Below are 23,212 nucleotides of genomic sequence, written 5' to 3'. Positions count from 1 at the left end.
CAACCCCCCTCGTCTGGACGTCTCCTCAAAATGTGCCAAAATTAAGTGCACATCCTAAATTTGGATAAGAATGGAAGAAGAACAGATTAATGGTGCATTGATGCTGGTGTAGTATCTACAGCAAGGGCAAGGTTGAGCTCCAACCCATCGGGTTCTCACAAGAGCTTGTTAATAGAAAGAATATCTGAGAAGGAAGAGGAAAGATCTCTTGTAAGCACGATCGTGACGAAGTTCAGCACATGTGCCAGGCAAGGTGCATGTGTGATTTTTGCACATGAGAATGGCGGACAGAAGGTCAATGTCATTTCCCACTTCACTTTACCTGGATTAAAATGTGTCCTGTGCCTGGAATGCTGACATCAGGCCCAATGTGGATTTTATCCCCCAGGCGAAAAAGCTACAACATGGCATGGCAGTGTTTCCCCTGTGATGTTGCACGGGCCCGGGGTTTTTTCAGGGGGACTGCAGATTCCAAGCACCAAAAGGATGGGGCCAGTGATACGGAAGGTTTAAAGGATGCTAGGCTGTCAGTATTAGACAACACCCGTGGCTGTACCATTAGCTCCATTGGTGTCCCTTGTCTTGCAACCCTTCAGCCATCGGGATATTCACCCAATATGTGGTGTGGCTTTTGTCCATACATACTGGACCATGCGTGGTTATAGTCAAGTGTAACCTGCTACTGGCAGGGTGGTCCAGTGCTGCATAATTATTATATTTCAGAGATATGTTACAAGAGTAAGGCAGAGATGGCCCTTTGGGTAAAATAGGACTGGATGTATACTTGCCACTGTGGTGGCAATAAACTTTGAAAAGGGGGCTGAATCTACCAGCTGGAATGGCAGGAACGGCACCTCCAGCACCTAACCAACCTGGCGTTCAAATGCTGGGCCTAAGGGTGATTTGCGGACATGTTCTTCTTCCACTGAAGCAGCTGCAGACGCGACAACTGCATTGTGAATAATACTGATGGTGGCTGTGACATGAATGTTGGGGAATCTCGCCTTCACTTGATCTTTTTCACTGTAGCCCCATAATGACCCTCTTACCTGCTTGATGAGGCATATCTGAAGGGAGTTCCCCTGTGTCAGATTCCCCTCCCTGGCACTATGAGCAGCTTAGATTGCTCTGGATGGTACGGGAGAATCTTATGGAGGGTGGGGGGATGTGTGTAGTGAAGTATGAACATGGAGGAGTGCTGGCCTTTACCTGCCAACTCCTCCTATTCAGTTATTGCTCCTATTGAGCTCTGTGGTGCAAAGTCATGTGCATGTATAATACATTTTTGTTGCTTTTACCACAACTGATAGACTGTGGAGCACAACATTATAGGAAACACAAAACGGACATGAAAAGACGTCCACAATTGGTGGCCTTTACCTGTGGAGATGTGCCTCAAGATGGATTAGGATGATGGCTTCTCCCTCCTGTTCTCTACAAGCTTCTCCTGCACTTCTCTACTGTTCTGCCTCTCTTTATACCTTATTTTAGATCCTGGCCAGACTAATACATAATTATTCTTGCTTTCAGATATTGGGCTCCTAATACCTAATATCTTAGAGAAGAAATGGTTGTGCAGTAGTCTGACCATGGATGTCCCTTTAAAGATCAAACAATTCTACAAACTCCTCATTGCCAGTTTCCAAATCGACGGCAGGATCTGTAGAAGAAGAGGAAGAAGTGAACTCATTAGCAACAGCAACAACTTGCTAGTCTGCACATGGGAGGAAGGAGCATGTGCATCCAACTTTCGACACCACCAGTTTTGCTTCATCAAAATGATTTAGCCTTAGCAGTGGAGACTGCAGAATACTGCCGGTGTAGTCTGGTACCTTTGGGTGTCTGCATTTTACACCGAAGTAATTTCTTTTGGGTTACATCAGATGATCCACCATTTTTTTAAATAATAGCTCACATTTTCATTTAAGTGAATCAGCAAATTGTATTAAACCTTTTGTGTACATCCAAATCTGCAGCTTAGCAGCTCAAGTGTATAAACACATTTAATGCATGTAGCGGTTTTTCTCTGGATCAGATGAAATGAATAATAACCTAAATTTCTACAAGTTACCAGAAACATTTAGAGACAACTGTTGTGGAACTTACTCTCTTTATATAGATAAATAATTGTTAGAACAAAAATGTGGTGTAATTGTGGCAAAACCAGGGCTCTGACATTAAGGGAAAATAAACCACAACAGCTTAATACATCTTTTTATATAATTAAGTGTTAAAATATATTCATACAACCCACAGATGAAAGCTTACAACAGGGGAGATGCTCCTATTCGACAGTTTGTTAATTTGCAGTGGCTGGGATTTGTTTAAATGTTAACCAATATCTAAATTCAGCTGCACGGAAATTGTTTAGTAAGGAAGAATTTAGCATTCACACTTGCAGTGCCGAGGTAGGCCCAATGCAGGGTGCCTTGGCATCCCTATCTATGGCATATTTGTATCATGTAGGTCATCAAATCTTGAAATGGGCATTATCCATATGGAATCTGTATCTTTGCCGTGTATGTGCACGTTACATTTAACATTTTGCACTTAATAGATAATGTAAGAATTTATTTTGAGTAATCCGCTAAATTAAATGCTTAAAGATGGTTTTGTTAGCTCATGTCCCACTTAAATAAAAGGAGATATTTTACTCTAGGTTACAGTGCTAACCACCAGATGAGTGCAATAAAGCCCTTGTGCTAATTTCCAATAGGGAATGTTTTATTCATGGCATTTTTGTAGAGTCGAGAGGCTGCATTGGGACTCTGGTAATCCCACACCTTAGGGCCACGTATGACCTATAAATGGCAAACGAATGAGGACAATGCAAATTCCAGCGCAGGATATAAGCCTTTCACATTTAGAGTGCCACTATGCATAAATTAGTTTCATAAACTAATAAAAAAGTTTTAGTAAGTGAGAACTGGTAACATGTTTGGATAAATATGTATTTTAGAAGATGCTTCCAGGTCCATTGCCAATCCATCCTTAGCTTCAGTTTTGGCTGAGGTTGCTCTAAGAACGTAACATGTGTGAACAGGTCCATCCAATGACCAAGAGTGATCCATAGTTCACAACAGTATACAAGTTAACAACTACTTGACTCTTTAAAATACCAATATAATGCAACTAAATGGCAAGAACTAAGAATACAACTTCACCAACCACAATTTAAATCCACTAGAACAGTGTTTCTTGACCTTTTTAACATGGGAAACCCTTGAACTTTCAGGTCTTAAGAAACCCCCACTATAATTACTATATCCACGGCTTGGTGTCAGTTAGACTGACCTGAGCGGCACAAAATGCTCATAGCTAAAAGAAGCTTTGCCAACCTCTGGAGGAACCCAATAGTTTTCCTGAATTGAGAATTTGCTTGTTGAGAAACACTGCAATGAACAATAGCTTGGGTTCAGGACTGCTTTAGAAATAATTGGAACTTAAAAGAAGCACAACATTAATTATGATTTATGAATCTCTTTTACACAATTAGACACTGTGGGATATCCTCCACTTCCAAAGGCATCCCAGTCTGCACAGGTAGTTTTTATAGAAGGCCATTTAGTTAATTTCCAGAAAAGAAAATTGGGGGAAACAGCAGGTGGTTAATAGATACTATACTACTACATGACCTGTGGCCATGTTTTTGAAAGCCTCCAGTATACAGTGTAAACTCCATTTAAACTTGAGGAATTATCCAATACTAAAAGGGGTGAAGAAATTTGCCAATGTCCTCAGAAATTGATTGCACAGAGATGGAAAAAGACCATGGGAATAGTGGCCACCCATTTGAGCGCTCTTTACATCATCTGCTCAGCTCCCTGACCATAAATTCACTCTCTTTATACATAGTAGTGGTCTGAAAATGTTTTAATGCTTCTTAAAAATGGCTTGCAGATTATCAGTCTAATATTGTACCAGCTGGAACCATTGACACCCCTTAGTTGTCTTGTCCTTTGGATATCCTTCCATGGGACCCCATCATAAAACAGTTCCTACCAGTTCTAAAAAGCCCTGGGCAAATTAGTGGTATTGTTTGTGAACATCAAAGTGATATATGAGTACATGGAAAAATAAGTAAAAGTGCCATTTCTCTCATTCAGTTAACATAGTTCCTTGTGACAATTATACCCAGCACTAATCCCAAATAGTTGGCATGGACAGGAGAGACTGACATAAAAAGCAACGGCTCTCCGGATAGGTAAATTTACATTTGTCAGTCAGCAGTACTTCCTTGCACCAGGCCTGCAAATCACATAATTAGCTGTTGTCTGGGAATAGATGGGATTACTCTATATATATCAGAATATTACCGTATCACTGCCTGGTACACAGACTCTCATGAATAATGTGCATCATCAAGTTACATTTAAAGTTGCAGAGAAGTCTTGGGAAAAAAGGATTTAAGGAACTAAGTTGCAGCAGCAATTTGTAAGTTCAAAGATGTTCTAATGTTGTAATTGAACTTGACATGACCTAAAAAGTAGGTAAGGCTGGGGTCCGCAACCTTTTCCGTGTTAAGCGTCAATTTACAAGCATCAGACAACCAGCATGCCTGTGAACTATATCTGGCTGAAGACCTCGGATCAACCCCAATTCTATAACTTCAGACCTAAGATGAGTTTGAATTCTTGCAGCTTCAGACCTAAAATCAGCCCAAGTGACTACATCAGATAAATTCTAATTTCTGCACCCTTAGACCTCAGATTAGCCCCGATTCCTGCACCTTAAGACCTCACATCACCCTTGGTGCATACACCTTCTCGACTCATACAACCCAGAATGCATGCACCTTCACACCTCAGATGAGATCATTTCTAAACCAATCAGATCAATTTCAAATTATTCTCTTTTAGAAACCTAAGCAGAGTTTAAGCAAAAAAGATTGCATTATATAAGTGAGCTTTTTTCTGCACATGGTTGCCCTCAAATGCCAGAAAGCCTTCACTTTGCTTGCAGTGACATCCGGGAGGTGGGTGGTCCATGGGCAGGTCAGGCTTTGTTATTTACAGCCTAGTAAGCTGTCAGTTATGGCACCAGGTGCCAATGCAAAATCATCATGTTCCTGCATGGGGAAGCAAACTAAGGGTTTCCTACACCAGTAATGCTGAAGGTAAAGCACCAAACATTTAAGAATATGTATTTTTCTTCACTTCCTTGTGGAACTCAACATGTTATTATAACATGCCTGGTCATTATAACTGCAAATATCCACAATGCAACTGAGCCCCAATAAGCCTAATATCCCATAAGGGTTGGCCAATATTTTAAAGGATGAGTGCATTTTATATACCCTGCATTTATATCCCCCTCCCATTACCCCATTGTCATCTAAACCACCCTCCACATATGCCCATTTTTTAAGATTTTGCTGTACTCTAACCTTTGCTTACATCCACCAGCAACAAGCCCTCTTTTCTGCCCACACCAAAGCAGCACAGTCCAATAGATCTCTATAAAACTTGTTTATTTTTGGCTACTTACTTGGCTCAGAGCATAGAAGTCAATAGGGCTGTACCCTGCAGGGGAGGGCAGGAAAAAAAGACTTCCTGATGGTGGGCCAAAACAAACTGTGGGTGTGCTGAGCTTTTGAAAAGTATTGTCATTTTCAAAATTCCAGGTGCTAAGTAGCAGCAAACTAGTGTATGAGACTAGGGGTTATTGGATTGTAAATAATTATCAGTATGCAAGTTTATTTCTTGTGTGTGATGCCATTTACCTGCCCAGCCACTCCTAATTAAGACTTTCTTCTACAATGGGTAAGTTAAATTGGAAATGGGATTTAATAAATGTTTTTAGAACATAAAAAAATATGTGTATATGTTCTATACATATACACATATTTTTTTATTTCTGAACGGTAGACCTGTTAGCTTATGAGATATTACTACCCTGTCATATACGATACTCTTATGTTTTCATACAAACTAGAAACTAGAAACTAGAAACAATGATACATATATACAGAAAAATAATAATAACTCATTTATCTGTCCAGAATATGCACATCTGTTTTCAAATAATTTCTTATAGTAACGGCCACCTTATATAATATGGTGAGGAACTATGAAATATATACCTTGAACATTAACACAATTACATTACAATATTATATTCACTATCTGATTTGTGTTTCCAGGGAACATATGTGTTTGAGAACCTAGGGATGCTTTGATCCAGCTGTCCCCCATTATTTTTGAACGACTTAATGTTTAATGTAAGTAAAAGCTTTCTAACTACTATTGAAGCCTTATTATATTTAATTTTGTTCATGTAGGAGTATGTATGTGTATGTGTATGTATGTGTACACATACATATATATCATTTCTCCCTTTCTGCATCAATATTTATATGTGTGATAATAGTTTATTTTTTCATTCAGATATACTTTTGGTCTCAGTCCCCTGAGGAAGCCAAGAGACGAAACGCGTCGGCACCCTGAGATAAATACCCTGACACTTAGGTTTACTGTTCAAACCATCTATCTGTACAGTTTGTTTAACCTCAAACCTATAATAGTATAGTTGATCTATGTTAGAAAAAGGATTCAAATATTGTGTTATATTTTTTTTTCTAACAGAATTGCCAGTAAAAGCCTGCTTTCTCTGTGCTTTATGTGTAATAATAATAATAATAATAGGGATGCAATATAAAACACTAATGCAAGTCCTATCAAAATTTTGCTTTTCATATATATACAAAGTACTTGTTTTAGAATTTACTTTAACTGATTACTATTCAGTAACTCTTAAGCTACGTACACACTTCCAATTATTATCGTCGGAAAACGAACGACGAACGTTCCTGCACGATATATATGAACGATCGTATAGCACCGATCCTACACATAGAGGTAACGACACGATCGTTCGTATATATTGTACACACAATAGATACGATCGTTTAAGCGATAGAGGAACTATGTGCACGACAGGAAAGTGAATGGACGTTCGTTCATCACGCATGCTCTGAACATGGACGATCAACGAACGACCGTACACACGAACGATGTTCAACGATCGTCGCCCAATCCGATCCGCCGGTCCGGTCGTTCGTTTCCAACAATTTTCCTCGTTCGTGGGCGTCGTTGGTTACTTTTTTACCAACGATTTTTTGCCCAATCGATCGTTCGTCGTTCGATTGGAACGATAAAAATTGGAAGTGTGTACGCACCTTTACGGGAATGTACAAGATCATAGATAGAATATCTAAGCCTGTTTCTGGGACTTGTCACAAAATAAAAGAGTCTGGCTGTTATCTGTCACTGTAACATTCCTCTTATCTCTGTCCAAGCTAGCACTGAGTAGTGTGGAAAAGCAACAAGTATTATATTTCAATGGATGCCGATGTTGTTGAGTTGTCCCACGTACATTGAGAAGTCACAGCATCATGCTAAACAGCTGAATGGGACGAGTTCATAAAAATAAGAAAAGGGTACTGGTAGTCAAATTTTTATCAAATGTAAATTAATTTTTTTTTTTACAAACATGTTTTTAGGAACAATATCAGCAAAAAACAAAAACATACTTTTCCAGTGCTAGCAAGAAATTCTACAGGGAACCAGAGCCAACTGTTGGCCCAACAAAAGTCTATAGCAACATCCCCAAATGGTTGGAGCCAAGCCATGAAAGGAATGCAAGTTCTATGTGGGTTATAAACTATCCCAACATTTGTTAAAGTGAACCTTTCCTGAAAAAACATCAGGATACTATCAATGATGAACTTCTAGTGAAAAATACTAGTTGCCTAGCTATTATCCTGACCATCTGACATTAATACCTGGTCATTTACCTAGACCTTAAAGGAAAGTCAATAGTCCCTATTCTGCATTCTTGCTTTGTATTAGAAACTCAAAATTTTGAAACCATTGAATTAACATGGAGCCAGGCAACCAACATTGGTGGCTTTCTCAACCTTCATCTTTCTCGGGTTCCTATAGACCTTGATCACACAGCTATACCTAGTACAAGAGCAACGTGTATTTAAACTTCTTAAAAAACGTTTTGCAAGTTTCCTTAAGTTTTCTTGAAACCTTTAAATTGCCATTCAGCTCTAGTTTGGAAATGTATAGAAAGGGCCCTAATGCTGTTTGACACTTTAAACAACCTGCTATCAGGCTTCGGCACTACTTGAAGTATGTTAAAAGCCTGTTATCAGCTCCTTTAAAGTGACAGGCAGTACTGAACATTCCCTTTAAAGTGTTTAAAGCCAAAAGTTTTCTCACATTAGATTGAGTAGAGTAGGGACTGTTTTAATTTTTTTGTCATTAATGTTTTAGTAGGGATTGTTTCTTCACGTCTTGTCTTGTAGGCTCAATAGGAAATGAGAGCATGTTTTTCCCATGGGACAGAAATCCCCTTTTAGACAGCTGTTATGGGAACAAGCTTGCCCATTGGAATATCTTTTGACAAGTGGTTGTGTCATTAGGCTGTACATTCTACTCCCCCACAAATATTTACAGATCTGTAAAGGAATGAGTCGGGTGGAGGGGGTTTGAGCTTTATCCTAAAATTGTTCTGTTGTCCAATCCTGGATAGAAAGACCTTTATAAGTGTATTATAGCTACTTATGTGCCTCAGATCCTGAGCTCATAGTTCAAAAATTGGTGTATTTGGTTTTTCAGCACATCACTCCATAAGCAAACAAAATTATATGTTGGTCCTACAGAAGAATATAGAGAACCTGATTCAGGGATGTTTCAACACTTTTAAGCTCTGCTATTATTGATGCGTTTGAATGGTGGATAGGTGGGGACTAGGGATAAGTGAACACCTGGAAGTTCGGGTTCATCCGAACTTCAGCTCAAAGTTCAGGTTCGGGTCCGGGTACCCAAAATCGTAAAGTTCGGTGCGGACCCGAACTTTAGAGTTTGGGTTTGCTCAAAACTAGTGGGGACCACTCTTGTGTTGGAGTGTTAATTCTTGGGTTCAAATTCCAATAGGTTCCCACAGAGCTGGATTTGCCTCTTGTTGGCCCAAGCACTGGTCTTCTTTGAGTGCTTCCTAAAGTAATACTTACTACAGTATGTCCATTGGCCAATAGTGGGTTTTGGTACCTGTCTGGATGGGGGTTTTAAAATAGATAGTTATCTAGAGATGGAGACGTTGGTGTTTAGGGCTGGCTAGCCCTGGGGTCCACTGGCCGGCTTGGTCAAAGCCCTGATGAAGAACTGCTGGGGACCAGATAGGTTCTTCATAGTAGTATGAGGCCTACTTGACACTGGGAAGTAGTGACCAGTGAATAGACTTCTCTACAGGAAGACATTTTAAAACAGTACCCTGTGTGTTCATATTTTGGAACGGTTGCTGTGAGGTTGACCAACTCCCCAAGAGGAAGTTTACTTCTAAATGGTCTGAGCTGGGTGCTCACCAATTTTTAATAGCAATGCAAAGCAGAAAGCAGAATCTGCATATGTGGTCAACAAATATGGCTGCCTCCATGTAGATTTATATCTGAAATTTTTTCACACCTAATGGTTCTCTTTAAATTAATCAGATCTGACAGCCTATATATTTTCATGACAAGTATGCTTTCCTCTTTAAAAGGGAAATTGTCTTTTTCTAGAGCTTTGTTAGGCTGGGAGATCATTTCCTTTACAGCCCTATAATATAATCTCCACTTCTGGTTGGCCCCTGTCATAGTCTCCTTTAGATAATTACATTTGCGCTGAGCTGCTGGAAACAAAGTTTGAAAAAAAATAAATTGTGATCGGGCAGGTTCTTGATTGCAGAAGAGACAGGCAATGTCCTGCATGCAATAAAATATCCTTACCTGGCTGGTTGCAAGATTTTAAGTACTGCTCCATTTTGGGCATCTTTACTGGATCCAGGTCTACTGCCACCTTGATTGGCCAGGCCAGAATGGTGTAACTAATAATTCATTCCTGGCAGTTGGATACTCTGGGATCATACATTCTTACAATCTAATATCCATTATTATATATAGCAGTATATAATATATAGTAACACCCAAATCACACTTCCCCTTTTTTGCAATTAACTAAAAATATTAAAACCAATTGCAATACATCAGTATAAATAGAAATAATTTATTGAAATGAATAACATGTTTGATCTGAAGTAGAATCAGTTCTCCGACCAACATATATTATGTTTCAATGATATTTGTTTCAATGATTAGAATAAAATCTATTGCTGAAATTGATCTAAAGCTCAACAAATCGATCGAATGAAGCTAACCATACAACATGCAACATTTTGTGATCAAACCATCAATGAAAAAAGTTAATATCTTTCCATCAGTATTATTTTTTTTGGAATTGATCAGCCAAAATATTGAAATCAAAACCATTTCATGTGTCAGTGATATTCATTGATATATAAATTGATACCAATCAAATATCAATAGTAATACAGATCAATTATTAAACTGGTAAAGGGTAATAAAACCCATAGCCCACTACAAGCATCGGTTTGTATGACGATTGAAAAAACACATAACAATACACATACATAGGAGAATATCATATAGGTTCTATTTATAACTCAGGGAATTCTTTTAAACTTTCCCTTGCGGGAATTTTCCAGGTCTATGTGTTTGGATGCAGTAATTGATTCCCACTAAGGAATGTCAGATTCCCCGTTTTATAAATAGAGCCCATAGTGTATGGCATGCATTTGGTTTGGTAACTTATTGAGTGAATGATCATATCATGCGTTGATACCATTGGACTTCCGAAAACTTGAAATCGAATGGATCGCCTGATCATGTTTACATCTGAAGAAGAAGAGAGCCGGAGATTCACCCTGACGTCTTTGCCATGGGTAATAATAGTGACCATGCAAAAAGAAGCAACACAACACTGATCAGATCAGCTGCCAGGACTGTTTATGACAAACAGGCGACCAAAATTAAGCAGATCAGGTGACCTTCTTCTTCCATCAACTGCCACCTCTACTCCGTCCCTACTAGTTAAGAATGGTAATTGATCCCAATTAAATGTAACGGACCAGCCTATCCCACTGCACAATTAGCCTTTCGCACCGGGCTGTGCTGCCCCTTGGCATTATGCAGAACAGTGAAAGTCATTACACTTGTCCCTGGCTGTTGTCACCGCTACAAAGTATCCCTGAACAATGGCTCAGAACCCAGGCGGAAAGGATAAAGTAACACAAGGTTCCATTCCCAGGAAACTTACCTGTGACGTCAGGTGCCAGGTACCCGAGAGCCCCTCAGCTGCTCCCCTCCCTTTGCTCTCAGTAGTGTGACAGCAGCAGCTGGCTGACAAGTGACCAGTTCCAGGGCCCCCTCCTCTGTTGTCATTACCAGGCCCCCGCCTGCTCCTTCCATGCGTTTCACCTCATCTCCCTCCAGTGCCCAGCGTCCTCCTCCCTCTTCTTTTATCTTCTATCCAACCAGCCATTCCACTTTCCTATCGCCTTTCCTCCCCTTCACATTCTTCAGCTGCACTTTTGCATTCTGTTTTCTGCTTTCCAACCACTAAGGGGAGCTTAGCCCAGGAATAGTTTTATTACCTGTTCATTCTGATGCATGATTGGTTGATTTTCCTTTAGCAGTGACCACCCTGTTCTGTCTGCAGTAATATTGCATGGAGCGTTGTCACCTTGCAGACAGATTAGTCTGGGGTTTGCATTGCAAATGGAAATGTGGTGTATGGAATAAAAAAGAAAAGAGTTTGACCTGGTTTACCTGCAGATCAAAGGCACCTTAATAGGACTTAGGAGAAATAAAGTGCAATGCCCCTATTTAATATGCAGTGATGTGTAATATATTGGCGCTATATAAATCCTGTTAATAAATCATAATATTAATAACAATAATAATAATAATAATAATAATAATACCAACAACAATAATAATAATAATAATAATAGTAATAATAATATTATTATTAACAAAACTGTCATTTGTTCTGCTCAATTAAAATCAATGAGATTTTGCTTTTGGATTTTGCAGGATTTCATCCAACAATGGGATGAACGCAGGAACCTGGCATAATGAGCTGTTAGGTGAACATGGAGGTTTAAAGAGACCCTGTCGCCAGAAAATGTATTTAATTAAAATCTTACCATAAGACCATATGTGCAGCTAATATATTTTTTAAACATGCAGTTGGGTTAATTGTCTTCCCCTGAAATTGACCTTAGACTGTAATAATGACATATGGCTATGGCAGGGACATTAGATTGTGAGCTCCTTTGTGGGACAGCTAGTGACATGACTATGGAGTTTGTACAGCGCTACGTAATATGTTGGTGCTATATAAATACTGTGTAATAAAACTACCAATAATAATACATGATATTTACAGGTGAAACCCTCAATTATACAGACATGAATATAAACTAACACTGCTGCCATCGTGAATGTGATCAGCCACAGCAAATACAAATATAGAGCATTCAGCTTCACTCTTCTCCCTGGAGCTACATAACAGTGGGGATTAGCAAAACTGAGTAATTCATTTCCATGAAAATACATATTTTTGTAAATATTTTCATTTATTCACATTTTACCTTGATTATTTTATTTTCAAAAGACCTAAACACAAATAAGCTGTCACAAAAATTGTTGGAGAAGTCAACCTGATTGGTGAGAAAATGTCACAAGTAAAAGAAAAAAGTTTAAAAATCATGAAGTTTGCTGTAAAAATCCCTTTTCCTGTTTATGTTGTAACTTTGATTTATAGAAACATGACTTTTTAAAACTCACCAGGAACATATTCCACAGATCCCCCTGGCATGCTCAGAAATGTTGGGCACAATTTTATGTTTAGTTGCTTTGCAAATAAATTGGGTTTAAAACTATTATTATCATCAATAATAATAAATTGCTATTTATATAGCACCAGCATATTACATTTTACAGAACCTGTACAATCTAATCAACATACTGATCTGTTTTTTGGAGGAAACTCATGCAAACATGAGGGGAAAAAATCCTGAAGTTGTACTTTCATAACATTACTAATCTTTGCCATAATAATTAATCTATGACCTTTTCAGACAGTATTACATTTAAATTCTTTTGAATTTTTTTATTTTAGGTTTGTCTTTGTACAATTATATTTTAACTCAATGCAGCTTTAGCTCTATGAAACCAGCAGCTGAATGTCATTTTGTGGTCACGTGAGCCATCTTCTGGCTGATCTTGGAAATGCACCCTAGTACCCTATAGTAACCCTTTCTATTCCTGTGAATAACTTATCTAAAAGTAAGTTCTTTATACAAACGTTTCACCCAAAATTCATGCTTTTTCAGTGTGTAAGACCAGTTAAAAAAAAAAAAAAAAACAATTACCAAATCTAAGGGCTGGTAAGCTTCAATATTTTTTTTTTTTTTTTTTGTCCTTGGGTTATGATATACATAGGTATACAGATATATAATATTATAATTAGCCTTATTAGCCAGTGTACGGTTCTCTACAACTTGGTTTCATTATATACTATGGTCCTGATTAAATTTAAGACTGGAGAAAATAGACTATCATGGGGCAACCTGGGTGATTAAAGAAACCTGGAATGGATTTCTTAAAATATTCTAAAATATTATAGTAAATCTTAGAAGAGAATAAGGCAAGCGTATGAAGGTGCCAATGGGAATGTGCTGAGTTGGATTACATGCTTGTCATTTCTGGGCCAGCCCAGGTGATTGGCATTACACATGTACCAATATAGGAAAGTGTAGACCAGTATAAAATAGAACAACAGGAGGTTCTCTTTATTATTACATTTCTATCAGTCTCTATGTATTATTTTTGGTACATGTATGTATGACGTTGGCTTGACAGAGTAAAGGAAAGAAAAACATGTCCGTCTATCTTTACAAAAAAAGTGAACTAGATATTTTGTGGTCTGAAGCAGCCAATCAGCTTCTCTTTGTCTTTTAAAACCTGCAACCTTAAAAAATGATAAGCTACTAATATAAACCAGCACTGCTGGTCTGTTGCTCAAAGCAAAAAGCCAAATTGTTCCTTTCACTTTATTCTACACTTTAGAAAAATGACAACTCAAATCTGATTGGTCTTTAGGATCTACAGAGGCAATATGAAGATACGCTGATAGATTTGCCCTACTTTAAATGTTTCCTTGTAATCAGAAATGTTCGTACTTCTTTGTGGCCTCAAACCTATAGACAACTTGGTAGCCATCATCCCAAGCATAGAGCATTTGGTCTCTTGGATTGTAATGCACTGAAGAGTGATTGCTGTATCGCTTTGGAAAGTACAAAGTAGGCATTTCATGGCCATCAATGACATCGGAGGTGTCGAAGATACAGTCAATATGAGATCTGCCACCATTTGGACTATTGTACATGACGTACAGGGTTCCACATATGACAAAGGCTGCTTCTGCGTTGTAGCTGCTGCAGGTTGTGTTCCAAACATTGGTCACTGCCATGTCAGCCTGGTCAATTTTTGTTAGGACAAGGTTGTCCTCAATTTTGGGTTCGGCGTGAATGGCCCAAAGGCTCTGCTCATCAATGGCTAGATCAATTTTTGTATATGGTGAAAGCTGGTAGGGTGGACTGAGCCCAGCACCCTCCAGATGCAGAGACTGTGTAAAGTTCTTCTGGATGTTGTATCTTACAATCTGATTTAGTGTGCCCTTCTTATGAAAAAACACCTCATTCTTGTGGATTTGTAGGCCGGTTCCTTGCCAAGAGAACGGCAGTGTTATAGATTCTGCTCTTTGTAGGAAATCCCGACTGGTGAATTCTTCAATGTTGGCAAATTCCAAGAGCACGTCATTACTGGAAGAAGTAAAGAAATAAATGCTATCTGAATTGTCTCCGGTGTTCTTCATCCAACCACCAATAGCACCTCCAAATTTCTTTACACTTTTTAAGGACTTTATTTGTGCCAACATTATTGCACAACCTGAAAACAAAAAATGCAACAGAGTAAAATAGCTGTATGTAACAAAAATGTATTTCTAAGAACTGACAACCTGGTCCAGGTACTAGGTAGCACGGTATGAACCAGGTTGATAGTTTCAAAATTTCCACATTTTGTGCCCTAGGTTTAGACTTGAGTCAATGGGCCAAATTTATTAAAGCTCTCAAGGCTGGAGAGGATACAGTTTTATCGGTGAAGCTGCGTGATCAGGCAAACCTGGAATAGATTGCCTAAACATCATTAGCTATTTGTTAGCAAATGTTTTCAATCTTGGACCAGATCCATTCCAAGTTTTGCTAGATCACTCAGCTTCACTGATGAAAGTGTATCCTTTCCAGTCTTTGAGGTTTTTAATAAATCAGAGCCAATGTAGGGGCCCTGTCCTTTCGTGTAAACGTAGGTACCTTTACTCTTGGCAAGGGGTAGCTGAGATACCCAGAGAAAGTAAAATAAACCTGAGCAGCTTCTGCAGCTTTATTTTGGATAGAATAGGAAATGAGTAGAACAGTTTTATGTTTTTACTACAGGTAGTCCCTGGGTTAAATACGAGATAGGGAGTGTAGGTTTGTTCTTAAGTTGAATTTGTATGTAAATTGGAACAGGTACATTATTTTAATAAATGCAATTAGGACACATATTTGTCTCAACATATTATTAGGCAGCGTGGTGTCAGATACTGTATAAAATCCTCACTGTGAGCTAATCAAAAACAAAGCAAAAAAACCAAAAAAACTTTATGTAGCCTAGACTGGGGATGAGCGAGCGAGTTTTTAAAACTTGATCTCGCGGCGAAGTCGGCCATTCTTGCTTACTAAAATTATAGGTGAGAATGGCCGGTGTAAATTCGCCAATCCAGCTCGAATTTAAAAATGCACCGGCTGCATTCATTAATGACTCAGTGTGCAATCCCCGGCACTAGAGGTTAAGTGGGGACAAGTCTCCCCATTCAAAACTTCCAGTGCTTTCTGATTGGCTGAGGAAAGCTTTACTCAGCCAATCAGGGCGCACTAGAGGTTTTGAATGGGGAGACTTGTCCCCATTTAACCTCTAAACCTCTAGTACTGGGGATTTTCTCAAAGAATGCAGCCACGGCATTGTATTGTGATCCCCGGCACTGTGTGCGATCCCCGGCACTGAAGGTTAATTAACCTCTAGTGCCCCGGGGATTGCAAACAGGAGGATTCCCATGGAATCCTGTGAATCCCCTGTGAACCCTCCTGTTATAATTTCCTCGATCTTCCAATGGTATGGTGGAAATTTTGCGGAACCATCAGAAGTTCAAGGGAAATTTTTTAGCCCTAGCCCAGACATTAATTAACTTCTGGAGCAAGTGCTTTGATGTGCTTTGATGTGCAAAAAAAACAACAGCAGAGTTTCTTCAGGTCAAAAAAAAGTTACAGGAGCTTGCAGAAGAGCTCAGTCGCAGCTGTGTTTAGCAAAAGATTTTTTCTGTAAGTCATGCAAACCGCCCCCCTCCAAGCCTCCATCGTGCACACTAGGGAGCAGGGAAGCCGGTTCATACCTAGGAGTCGTCCGTATGTCGGATGCAATTAACCCAGGGACTACCTGTACTGTCTGTTTTAGAGTATATAATATCTATGTCTCCCCAATACTGAAAAAAGGTTTTGGTTGTCCATACAAAGGTAAAGGTTAATATTAGACACATGCCAGAAATAGCTAAATATGGTATCTCCTTCAAATTCATTTAATTTGCTATTTTTTTACTTTCCCCATAACCTAGACAGATAGTCCTTAACTCCTACTTACTTGTGCTGAGTTTAAGCCGTTTTCTTCTCTCCTCTGCCTGTTCAAGAAGTTGCTTCTCCATCAATTGGTCATCAACTTCTACTTGTGTTTGTGTAGAACTCATACTTTCCAGGTAGTCAATATCCCACTCAGCTCTTTCCAGTCTTGCCCACAGATTTTCCATCTCACCCTTCACTTCCACTTTATAATTACTGAATTTGATCAGACTTGACACCAGCTTGTATGACATCTCTTGAAATTCATGGAAGTATTGTTGTACATCATGTTCGCACTTGAGCAATCTGTCCTGAGAGACAAGTAAACAGCCATTCTATTGATTGTTGTAAATTTGTTAGTTATCGGAGCTAAAAAAAAGTGCAAGTCAAATATGTTCAAGTTAGTTTGCATTTGCAAGTTAGTATTCTCATCCCCATCTCTGCATTATGCTGACTCCCATGGAAGTTTAAACAAAGTAGAAGATTTACTTACTATTGCACCCTGGAGAAGTTTTTGCTCTGTTCCATTATAATTGAAAAACAGAAAAAAATAGAAAACTTATTTCTAATATATATCTGTTAAAGCAGCTGATTTTCCTTGGAATCTCATATTCTCGCTTGGAATGTGTCATTGGTTCTAGAGGTCTGGTGTAATAGCTAAAAGGACCAAAGTGTGAAAGCTGAATGAGTGCTTTTGGAATGAAGAAGCCTTGGTGGTAATGTAAAGGCACAGTACAAATCATATCTCTGGCTGTGTCCTTCATGTCCTTTATCATTCAGGACTAGTGGTGCAAGAGAGGGTGCTGTAATGAAAAAGCAGGTTTTTCAGTGAAGCTCCCAACCTGCATTGACCAAGAAGTATCACCAGTGAGCAGAGAAGCAATTAAACCTGAGGTCCTCTATATTGTGACTATTTTATTAAAAAAAGCTAGTCTCTTTTCTGTAGTTTCTAATAATTTTTAATGAACCTGTTCAGTAAATAAACATTAATACATGATACAGGATTCCTAGAGCACTATGGGTTTTCCCAAAAAAGGCATATCAAATGTTTACCATCAGTCATGCTTCCTATGTTGCCTGTTGCAATCCCCAGAAAGTGTTGGAGGTATACCTCTTAAACCTCGTATACCTGGCAGTATCAATGATCAAAGGACACATACTAGCAGTGTAGATGAATGGTAGAGGTAGTAGAGGGGTAGAAGGTGGGTGGTAGAGATAGACAACAGTGGAGCAATTGGAATTGTAGAGCCCTGGTAGAGGGGTAAAAGAGACTGAAGAGGGGTAATAGGGGTGCTGTAGAGGGGTGGTAGAAAGGCACTGGTGTATTGTAGAGGGCTAATAGAAGGGCAGTAAGGACTGTAGAGATGTAGTAATAGGGCATTTGGGGTGTGTAGAAGAGTAGTAGAGGGGCAGTGGTAGACTGTAAATTAGTTGTAGAAGGGCAGTGGTGGTGTTAGGAAACACTTATCGGGCCGGTAATTCTGTGCTCTGCACGACCGTAGTATCCCATGCAGCCTATTTTGCCCAGCAATGTCACTTGCAGCAGTATAGAGAAATAGCAGCAGCCGCTGCTTCCATTTAGCCGTGCAGCCTAATATATTTTATGGCATCCCCAGCATCCACTGTTAGGCTGTGCACAGCTGAAGCGGATTCTAGAGGCTGATCAGCTCCTGACTCATTGGCTGCTGAGACTTTATAGCCTCTCTGCTCCCAGTCACCAGTGGCTGTTGTGGCGTTAAGCTGGGCAAATCTGTGTTGGAAAGTTTCTAGGTTGATTGACTGTTGGAAGTTTCTCTGACCCTGCGAGTTTATGCTGGCTTTGTGTACTTTGTCTGATGGATGGAATATCTGTTATGATCTCTGGCTCTGAATTCTGGACTAGTCTATTGGAATATATAAATATAGGAAAGGCAAAGAAATAGAACAATAAGTGGAATTATGTAGAGGGTAGTAGTGAATAGGGATGGGCTAGAATGCCTCGCGAACCCATTAGAAGTTCCAGGAAATCAGTACAAGAGAATTTCCAGGGCTGCATTTGTTCATGCAGCCCTGGGAATCCAGTGTGCGATCCCCGGCACTAGAGGGTAAATAGGGACAAGTCTCCCCATTCAGAACCCCTAATGCTTTCTGGTTGCCGAGGATCGCACACTGAGCAGATCAATAAATGCAGCCATTGATCAGCACAGCCTGCAATTTTTTTTTTAATTAAAATTCGATCCCGTTTGGGGAATTTACACGCTTACAATTTTGGTAAGCGATAACGGCCAAATTCGCTGCCAGGTCGAGTTTAAAAACCTCATCCCTAGTAGTGAACAATAAAATTCTAAATAAAAATGATTTGTTACAGGACAGAAGTTAACTATGGCTTTATTGTCTGGGGCAGCCTGTGTTCAGTTGGAATAACTTTAGCATAGGAATTCTTCGTATCAGCCTACATATTATTCTGAGACTGAAACCAGCAAGTATTTATTCACAGAAAGAGCTGTAAACTGGAATGCATTATGTCGCCACTTTAGACACAAATGGTGCTTTGTGTATCATATCTGTGAAGTGATTTTTCTATAAACGTCTCATTCTTTAGTTACAAGTTGAGAAGAAGTGTTATTTTTATACACAAGTGCCCCATTAATATATACATATTTATTTATTTGTTTTGTTACAACTCTCCTAAAGCAAAAATATTATACTGATAGGACAAGTTGTAAAGCAGAACAGTGTGAGTGTGCTGAAAGTAAACCTAATGAATCTCATGAGCTTACAAATACATTCTGAACTTCCTTCTGCAGACTGAAATACATCACTATAATAACAATGCAGCTGCAGTGTAAATTGAGCCTTTAACGTTGGGAAAGCAATAAGCAGCCTTTTGTTTCCAGTATATTTAACTCCTTTGTTCCTTTTTAGACATCTATCCCTAGATAAAGTGGACGTAAACCCCAACCAAATGACATTTAGTTATATAAAATAATATTTTAACCTTTTTTTGAATCATTATTGCATTTTGGCGTTACGGATCCACATTCAGTTTCTTTTCAGTCACTTCATGACATATGAATGTGCTCAGTAGTGGTTGCATGTCATTACTCACTTTGGGCTTCCTAATGGTGATGATGATGGAGCATGCCTGAGTATTAAGCATGGGCACAACCATTTTTATCAGTAGTAAATGTAATAGAGTAATGGTGCAGAAGAGTAATTGGGAGACATGGGCAAAGTGTCGTCAACTTATATCAGAAGATGCCCAGACAAGGACCATCATGGACAGACCATTGTCACCCTATACCAAAAGATTCCTAAACTAGGACCTTCATGACAGTATCACTTGGTTTGATTTTAACATATTTTAAAAGATGATAAATATCTTTTAAAATACTGTAATATGGTCAAATTTTGAAAGATTTAGGCCCCTATAGGGCTTGCAATAAACCACAGCTCAACAGGTCCCATTGAACTGTGTTGGAGTGGTTGGGATCCAGTTTGTGCAAGTGTTTGTACGCGGTTGCATTGGCGTTGCAGTAAGGATGGAAAAGCCTTTTAGCTGCTTTTCCCCTCTGATGGAAAAACTGCACTGCAAAAGCAAGGACATCCACTGCAAGCATGATGACTTGAAAAGATGTCTACTCATGCAGCCAAAGACAGTGGTCCCCAAATTATTGCAGGTCGCGGACCACTAAATGTATAGACTCCCGTCCGCACATGCACAGGGAGCCGTGTGTCACTCATAGGGGAAGAAACTTCCCCCAGAGTGACGTCATGATACCAGAACCGCTCATTATCCCATCGCAGGTCTGAGCCTGTGATGGGAGAGTGGGCAGTTGTGTTCAGAGAGACAACCCTCCCACTGCCCTAGGCCTGTGATACATACGGGGGACATGTTCTGCGGCTCTGGCCCCCCTAACATGGTCCTTCTTCTGACTGCGCTGGTGGGTGCACCGGCTAGGCCGTGGCCCACCTGTCAGACAGCTGCGGCCCACAAGTAGACCAGGGGTTGGGGACCTCTGCTATAAGAAAATGACATGTCCCATGTTTCCTTGCATTGTTTATCAAAGATGTGGGTGTTTTCACTTGTAGTCTCAGCTCTCAAAAGCTAATATAGTGGTTACAAATAAAAACATTCAGAACAGGGCATGAAATGCAGTCAGAGGATGTACCAGTCTCTGCAGAGGAAAGAGGACTTTATGGAAACTAATTCAACATGTACGTTGCTTGCTTTTGACTTTAGTGACTCTAAGGGGCAAAAACATTTGGATCCTTTTCTTCTTTTCACCACAGCTTTTCCTTTCTACTAAAGTTATAAAAGAATAAATGAAATAAATTGGAAGTTGGGTGAGTTTATCTCAATATACTGTAATTTTAGGTAATAAAAAGCAAATTTTGTTAATAGTGGGAAAGAGTAAAATGTCTAATTATGCTCACATGGTGGATTTGTTTATTTTGCCAAATGCTACCAATGGGGGTGGGGAGAGGGGTGAGCTGTCAGCCAAAGAAAGCCAGCGACACTACTGGAAGTGTCAGGTGTGGCAAAAAAAAAATATAAGTTTATACTGCCTGTGCTTTAGGGACTGGGTCACTTTAATTAATGTCACCAACATCCTCCTCTCTAGTATTCCTCCTCGGGCAGCACGGTGGCTCAGGGGTTAGCACTCCAGCCTTTGCAGTGCTAGGTCCCAGGTTCAATCCCCAGCCAGGACATTATCTGCATGGAGTTTGCAGGTTCTCCCCGTGTCTGTGTGGGTTTCCTCCCACATCCCAAAAACATGCAGTGAGGTTAATTGGCTTCTCCCTAACAATTGACTAACTCCCTTAGACCTAATGACATATGACTATGATATTAGATTGTGAGCTCCTTTGAGGGACAACTATGGACTATGTACAGCGCTGTGTAATATGATGGCGCTATATAAATACTGTGTAATAATAATAATTATCCCCCAGCTGCTCTCTTTGCTCTTCCAATGACCTACTAATGACTTCCTCACTCAAAACCTCATCACACGCACAGCTCCAAGACTTTTCTAGAGCTGCCCCAACTCTCTGGAATGATGTTCCTCGTCCTATTCGGCTTGCCCCTACTTTCTTTAACCCATTTTTTCAAACTTGCCCACCCATCTTTTCTGTCCATTAAACCCTCACTAACTCCCACCACTTCATATCCCCCCTCCTATTGTGTGGTACTTCCCCCACCTCTTAGATTGTAAGCTCTTCGGGGCAGGGTCCTCTCCTCCTCCTGTTTCAATGTCTGTATCTGTCTATATTGTTTTAAATACTGTTTATTAATATTATTATTATTATTATTAATAATAATAATAATAATAATAATAATAATATTAAAGAGTAATAACATTTTTGGAAAAACGTCTATTTATGGTCCAATTAGAGTCAAGTTTCACCACACTCAGAACCTTATCATTTGTTCAGAATTCAAAACAATGGTTTTCTAAAACCCAATATACTGCATAACGCAAAAAACTGCTCTGATCACTTTTGGGGTCAACCTCGAATTTTTTAGGGAAATAAAAGCTCCTGGCAGGAGTGCAAACCAGGGAACCCTTGCCAATGCTCTGTGGATGAGTTGCTGGTCTTCCCACGTTTTTGCAGAAGGCTGAAAATCCTTTTAAATCCATCTCCAAGTAAAAAAATAAAGTGAGAAGTGTTGTCAGATGAAATAATGCATTACATACCTCTAGATTCAAAATCCTTTTCTCAACGTATCGAATAAAGGTTTCATCTTGAACGTCACACTGAGTGTTCCTTTGGGTTATGACCAGAAACACAGAGAGAATTTGGAAAGAATAGAGCTCCATGTTCTAAAGTCCTTCAACAAAGCCGCCTTGGTGCTATAAAGTCCAGATTTGTTTTATGTGGTGTCCCTGCACATGAATAGTAATTGAAAGGGGAGTGACGATTCAGAAAAGCTTCTTGCAGCCTCTCTTTCGGGACGAACAATGTTTGATATAAATTCTTTCTCTTTAGGTTTTGCCAAATGTTGTAATAGAATCCATATGTCCCGAACGTGAGGCCGATTATTCACATCTGCAATTTACGGGTCTTACGCTTACTGTTTTCCTGGCAGTAAAAGTAAAAGTATACAAGGGGAATTATATTACACAGTCAGCTGTTATGACTAAAAGTCAAAAACTGTGTCTCCAATATGTGTTAGGAATATTCATGGATGAACCATATGACGTGTAACAACAAGGGCCAGAATTCGTTTTTTCCATATTTAACCAAGCCAAACATTGGCAGAACAAGCTAGTTCTTCCTCTTTACTCACTTTAGTTAGAGTCACTTTAGTTATAAACATTAACATACATTTAAAGCCAAGATTTTATTTTGTTTCGGATAAAGTAGGATAATGGTAAAACCTTGCCAAGATTATATTTATGAATTTCTGTTTTACTGTCTAGAAAGATCTCTCAAACACGGCGCTGGTTTTAGGAAGAACAAATGGTAAAAGACCAAGGAAAGGGCCCCCGATGACATATTGGGCCTGATTAATTAAAGCTGTCCAAGGCTGGCAGGGATACACTTTCATCAGTGAAGCTGGCTGATCCAGATAACCTGGAATGGATTTCCAAAAAGTAATTTG

The 23,212-nt window shown here is 39.4% G+C and overlaps 1 protein-coding gene across 1 annotated transcript; it reads right to left on the bottom strand.

The window, feature by feature from the left end:
• Window positions 1–13,141: 13,141 nt before the first annotated feature.
• OLFML1 (olfactomedin like 1) lies at window positions 13,142–22,657 on the bottom strand. The gene is made up of 3 exons (XM_072422873.1): window positions 22,305–22,657; window positions 16,649–16,934; window positions 13,142–14,863 (listed from the first exon to the last, which is right to left on the bottom strand). The coding sequence occupies exons 1-3, from the start codon at window positions 22,425–22,427 to the stop codon at window positions 14,079–14,081; spliced, it is 1,194 nt and encodes a 397-aa protein (XP_072278974.1). The 5' UTR covers window positions 22,428–22,657; the 3' UTR covers window positions 13,142–14,078.
• Window positions 22,658–23,212: the final 555 nt, after the last annotated feature.

Source organism: Pyxicephalus adspersus, chromosome 9 (genome assembly GCF_032062135.1).
Source record: "Pyxicephalus adspersus chromosome 9, UCB_Pads_2.0, whole genome shotgun sequence".
Lineage (NCBI taxonomy): Eukaryota > Metazoa > Chordata > Amphibia > Anura > Pyxicephalidae > Pyxicephalus > Pyxicephalus adspersus.
This window is presented reverse-complemented; position numbering and strand designations above follow the sequence as displayed.